The sequence below is a fragment of the Spea bombifrons genome, chromosome 5 (assembly GCF_027358695.1).
Source record: "Spea bombifrons isolate aSpeBom1 chromosome 5, aSpeBom1.2.pri, whole genome shotgun sequence".
Classification (NCBI taxonomy): domain Eukaryota; kingdom Metazoa; phylum Chordata; class Amphibia; order Anura; family Pelobatidae; genus Spea; species Spea bombifrons.
This window is the reverse complement of record NC_071091.1, coordinates 29630229-29636228: the sequence shown is the minus strand read 5'-3', so window position 1 is coordinate 29636228 and position 6000 is coordinate 29630229. Positions and strand designations below refer to the sequence as shown.

General features: G+C 39.3%; 1 protein-coding gene across 1 annotated transcript; it reads right to left on the bottom strand.

Annotated features, from left to right (window-relative positions):
- Positions 1 to 1712: 1712 nt before the first annotated feature.
- Positions 1713 to 5994, bottom strand: GGCT (gamma-glutamylcyclotransferase). Its single transcript, XM_053467469.1, has 4 exons — positions 5647 to 5994; positions 3323 to 3468; positions 2825 to 2957; positions 1713 to 2056 (listed from the first exon to the last, which is right to left on the bottom strand). Exons 1-4 carry the CDS (start codon positions 5782 to 5784, stop codon positions 1898 to 1900), a joined length of 576 nt encoding a protein of 191 aa, XP_053323444.1. The 5' UTR covers positions 5785 to 5994; the 3' UTR covers positions 1713 to 1897.
- Positions 5995 to 6000: the final 6 nt, after the last annotated feature.

Here is a 6000-nt window from a genome sequence, read left to right as displayed (position 1 = left end):
ATATTTATATCCATCCTCGTTGTGCTGCATTTTAACAAACTTGTAACTGCGTGGATGTGAAGACCAAGTCCCAACATTTAAAGGATATCTACCAGAAAAAAGACATGGCGCACCTCTTTAATTGAAATGGTAATTTATACTAGGTTTCATCATAATTCATAAACATGATTAGTGACTGTGTGGTGCATACATGAATTTGCTACCTGGTAGGGATGGTATGGCCAATTTCAGCATGAGAGGGGTTAACGTGATTGTATAGGAATGTGATGTCAGAAGGTTTTACAACATGAATTCCTTTTATGTAGAAGGAATTGCGAGCTCTGTGGTAGCATAAGTAGCAAGTGTGACATATCTATGGACTTTTTAAATTGCAAAAAATAAAGAAATAAATGATGCAAGAATTATCTTTGTGGCGAGTTAAGGAGACAGAATAAAATCTAAATTCTCTATTTGGACTGATATTGTTCCACAACGCAAGGGGGACATTACTTAGGGTCCCAGAAACATGTCTAGTGTTCTTACTAGGGGCCAAGATTTAATCTTAAGTAAGTTGCCATCTTTCATTGCTGGAGCCCTACGGACAGAAAAACTTGGGTTTTCTGTTCACTTCTCCTTTTTATAGATTTTCTGTTCATTTTTCCTTTTTTTTATTTTCATCTGGTGTAAATAATCTGTTTATCATGTGACTATTGTTCGTTTGTAATAAATATTCCTTTATTAAGTTCTGCCTTTGTCTGGTAAAGACTTGCGTCAGCTAATTAGACTGATTTATTGGTAAGTTGAAATCACGTATATATTGCGTTAAACCATGGTTTGTGGGGTTTTAATGGGAATTGCTTGGGGGAACCAAGGTTGACACATTGCGTATCTTTTTTAGGAGAGAATTGGAGAGTCCCACATATGCATTTAAGAGGTTGTCAATTAAATGTAATTTGTGTTATATTTAATCTATATTTCAGCTTTGCTCTTCCAACCTTCTTGGGTGATTTCTTTGTTGGAATATAATGATTTGGGGAAGTATGATAAATGCGGTGGGGGCATTTATTCTGGTGGTGACGGGTGGTTATCATGGGGAGGAGTGAATGAAACATATGAAAGCTAGGACTCCACAAATAGCACAACAATGGGACTATTGTCATTCACATATTTCCAGGGATGTCCTTCCCAGACTGTTCCTACCAGTAGGTCACCAAAAAGGGAACCAAACTGGATCATTTATTCACATGATGGGAATAAGAGACAATTGTCAAAGATGTGGCAGTGAGAATTTTTTTTAATGGTAACATTCCTAAGGAAACATAGGTGGGTATAATCTGTTTTCCCAGTTATAGATCCTAGGATAACCTTGGTGTGTTCTGGGTACTTATCAATTGTTAGATTCCCAGATAGACAAACCCCAGGAATCCCCACCACCACTTGGGTAACAAACAGAAGTTATTACATGTTCCTTATTCTGCTTTACCAAGGCAGGCCCAAATGTAGCTCTGTCATTTACTTTTTCGGTATAGCTGCTATAGAGTTAATTATGACGACCTGCAATTTTTAAGTGATCTCAACATCACAAGTTACAAGGGTTGCAGTGGACTGCGTATAATGAAGCCCTATAATGAGCACCTAAATTTCTCTGATTACAATGTGTGCAACCTGTCCAGGTGTGGTACAAATGAAAAGACCATTCTGTACAGTGTTACCATATAGCAGAAGCTAACTATGGTAATAACAGATTTTGTAATTTTCGAAAGTGTTACGGGGGTTAGAATGATGTCTTATGTTTCTATGATATTATAAAATTGGATTGTGGTATTAAAAAAGGTTTGCATCAGCTATGATCATTGTCCTAGATTCTCAAAAAGTCCAAATGTAAAGATCTGTTTGGGGTTTCCATTAAAGCTTGCCATTATACGTTGCGTGATCCCTCATTATGTATTCTGCTGATTGCATCTTTTAACTTCTCCATGATGGGTATAGGGCCTGAATAATTGTTGGTTTCTATGTCTTCCAGCATCTTCCGGTATTGTGGTGGTAAATCGTTCTGCTTTGCTCCCATACACATGACCTGTAAATAAAATAAAGACAAAGAAATACATTATTACGAAATGATTGCACCAATGTATGATGCAGTTTAGCACAACTAAATGCCACTTTCATTCCTTCTAATATTTTTATCTGCAATGCCTGCTTGCAGACAGATGTTTTTGCAATGTAACTGTCGCTTGGTGGAGTTCTACACATAGGTAAACTTTCATGGCAGTCCGTGCTCGTCGTTGCCCATGGCTCATTTTCATCAGAATACTTTTATTCTAAGCTGCTCTGTTTGCCATTAGCAATACCAGCTACTATCAGGCGTGAATTTCAACAAAGGCAAAATGAATCTCATAACTGAACAGCAAACGTACACTTGATGTGATACTTGGGGACACTTTATAGAAGAGCCCAATATGACTGTATCTGATTAAAATAAATGGTCTGATCATAATGGGTTATTTCTTCATTGTATGAAATTGCTGTTACAAGTCAAGAGGGTATCAACATTCACAAGAGCCTACTTTATTTATATAAATCTCCACAAAACATGGCACTCACAAGTCTTACAAAAGAAAGAATATATATATATATATATATATATATACACACTATGCATATGCAGAGCCACACATCAGCAGCAAGTGATTATACTGGATCCGTGTTATTTACTCACATTCCTTTAAGATAATTATCTCTGTCATAAGCACATACAAAATAATTAATTGTTGTAGAATTGTTTATCGTTAGGAGCTGATTCTCCTTTGACATTGTTCCAGATTCTCGCTGTCTATATTCTTACCTGTTTATACTGGGGGGAAGTGAGTCCATAAACACACTTGTTCATTTGATAGCAGCGACAGGTGAGATCTCCTGTTGCTGTCTTGACGTTAATCTCTATTGGTTCATAAATGCCTTCTTGAACACCCTCTTGTCTGCATAAAAGAAACGCCACAAATATATAAAAGTCAAGAAATAAATTATATCAGGACTTGTATAGGAATGCCTAAAATTACCGTAAGCCTTAGTTATCAGTAGTACCAGATTCCATCAAATAAAACGTAATTCTATGGATATATTAATGTGTGTATTTCGTATTATTATTATTATTATTAATTGTTTTATATAGCGCCATCAAATTCCGTAGTGCTGTACAATGGGACAATAGCAACATAGCTTTTACCTTGTATTAAGTACGTTGAGTAGATGGATCTCGACACCTATGGCTGGATGTGCACTCCAATGTCATTGATGGCAGTTATAGCTACCAACACCTAGAATCTATTAGGTTTTCACTTACATGTCCAGAGAATTCAAACTAGAAATATTCATTTTCCACACAACTCCCCAGACCTCTTCTCCTTCACTCTCAACTACAGTAGCCACTCCTCCATGCCATCTGGAGTTCTTGTTGCCCATGTGGCTGCCAAAAGCAAGCTTGAAATTCTGAAAATGGAAACATATTCTGTTAATGCTCAGCTACACACAACACATCATTATCCCCACCCAAAATTACCGGTACTCATCTGATGGCTGCTTTTTGACAATCTATGTGTCTGTATATGTGCATGAATGAACACGGCATTGGAAGCATGTCCCAGCAGTGGCCAGTGGACACCACGTGCACAGCAGCCTGTTGGACAGAATGGGGTATCAGGGCAAGCAAAGGGGAGAGATAACAGCGCAGGTCCAAAGCCAAATGTTTAATCCACATCTCTACATACTAAAGCATACAATCATTGGTGCATAGAGTGTGAGACCAAGGCTTCCCGTATGGCTTCCACTAATGTAAAGGAGATATTTGGCTTTGAATTTTAGCAAATATTCAAAAATGCAAGACTGTCAAATTTAAAGCAATGTATGGCTATCAGTTTTTTCTGTTGGCCAGAGAGCCCAAAAATTGGGTGTTGAGAACCTTCATTTTTTTACAGAAGTATATTGTACTAAAGTTCCCTGTCTTAAGATCTCTACAAGCATACGATTCATACAAAGACTTAAGATTTACGTCCATTTGTGTCCATTTGAATTCCAAAAGAGCAACACACTTCAAAGGTTAATCTAACTCATGTTAGAAGATAGAGACGCTTAACTTTATTTACAAGTTCCCCTAGAACAAAGTTCTAAACTATGCTTTTTCAGCTTTAACCCTTAGAGTGCCCGCTATGTACCACAGATGGTGGCACTATAAGGTCCCCTCCTGAGTTGATTGGCAGCCATTTTTTCCCTTCCTGGAGGAGCGTTGCTTGCTACCATGATAACAGATGCTGTAGGGGGGCAGGTGATGTACAATGCAGGATGCTGACAGCCAGCTGGCATGCTGGTAAAACAGCTTGATCACCATGCTGGGGTCAGGCACAGTGAGGCTAAAAGCATCCCCCCCCACGAAAAAAAGTATTTTGCCCCAATATTTTTTTTTTTTAAATGATAGAAATAAAAAAATACCAGTTATTTATTTAAATAAATGTATTTTTTAAAACAAAAATGGGCCAATGAGCTTTGTTGGCATTACAGAACTGATGAGAGTGATTGGAGTGATTGGAGTTATAGTCCCCAGAAGCAGGTGCGCCAAAAGCGGCAAGAGATTGGCATACTCATGGGCATACTTATCTTCTAACTAGAGTTTGCGTCTTTAGGGTGATTATGGAGTTAAACTCCTTCCTATATGAATGTCCAGGATAGTTCTGGTTAAGCTCATTGACTTTATTATACATTATGAAAAGCCAACCCCAGTGAGTTGCTGCAGGAAGATCTTGGGTGGCCCTAACTTAAAGACTCCTTGCATAGTGAATTATCGCCACATCTATAGGGTACATTTACTAAGAGGGCCTTATAAGAAAATTATTCAGACAAAGTTACTTTACTGTTCGGTTTGGAATTTATGATAAAATATCGGAGGGGAAAATGTGCTCCCCCCCATATATCATGTGATCGGATGCAAGGAACAAAGTATCTATAAAAAGCAACAATATATGAAACAATATACCAGGTATGTTTCCTGAAAGTTTAAGCTTTAAGCTGTGTATAGAATTGCCACCTAAATGTAACTATAGCAAAAACAATGTATATTGTCCTAAACAAATAGAATCGGTATAGTGATACAATTTTATTTATATGAGATTAGCACTGATAAGTGTTCTTGATTTTTTAATTCAAAATATGTGTGAATTAAAAAATACTTCATCAATGGGACTCACCTCTGTTTCTGGACAGGCTGTTCTTAGACTTACTCATAGTTTACTCACATAACCAGCTAATACACTAGAGGATCATGGGGGTTGTAGTTTTAAGCATCACAGTTAGCTAGTGGCAGGATACTTGCGTTTAAAAGGTGTGATGCGCGCCTTACTGTTAGGTAGAAGAATAGGCTGTGCAGCCTAGTGCTGAGTCATTCTGCTCCAAGAGTCCCAGGCAGCATATAAAGTGCATATGAGAATAAAATACAAAGAAGTGCCTGACACTAAGGCAAACGTTGCACCATAAGTGACGGGCCGCCCTTATTACTGTAATGTAAAGGCTGGGAATGTATATAGCCCCGAATACCCCCCCCCCCCCACCCATTATCCCCGCATGGTCCAGGAGCAGGCTTACGGAGCCAATGATGTATGTTGAGAATTTTGGAATCACCTTCAGCAACGCTACGGAGTGGAAGGATGCCGTCGGGTTGTCCAGCAGGATCCGCTCTTTTAACAGGTTGCTCCCGTACGCAAAGTAATAGAAGGTGTCTCCCCCGGGCTGGAGCCCGGCACTGCTTTTGGCTTCCATGTCGCCAGCTGCGCGCAATATGATGGACAGCGCTTTCTAACCAGCAGTCTTGTCATAGAGACGGGTCCCGGGGGCGCGCAGCGTGTGCACACGGCGGGGAGGGTGATTAGTGAATAGGAATAGAGTGGAAGGTGCTGCTCGGGTCACCCGCGGACCGCCTGCAGCTCAGATGACTGCCGTGACACGCGTGACAGAAACTAACAGGGAAAGGAAATA

Excerpts from the sequence above, each read along its gene's own strand:
- GGCT (XM_053467469.1), bottom strand. The coding sequence starts at position 5,784 with ATGGAAGCCAAAAGCAGTGCCGGGCTCCAGCCCGGGGGAGACACCTTC. Across the intron at positions 3,469-5,646 it reads ACTCCGTAGCGTTGCTGAAG|AATTTCAAGCTTGCTTTTGG; the intron begins GTGATTCCAAAA and ends TTCCATTTTCAG. Across the intron at positions 2,057-2,824 it reads CTTCCCCCCAGTATAAACAG|GTCATGTGTATGGGAGCAAA; the intron begins GTAAGAATATAG and ends TTTTATTTACAG.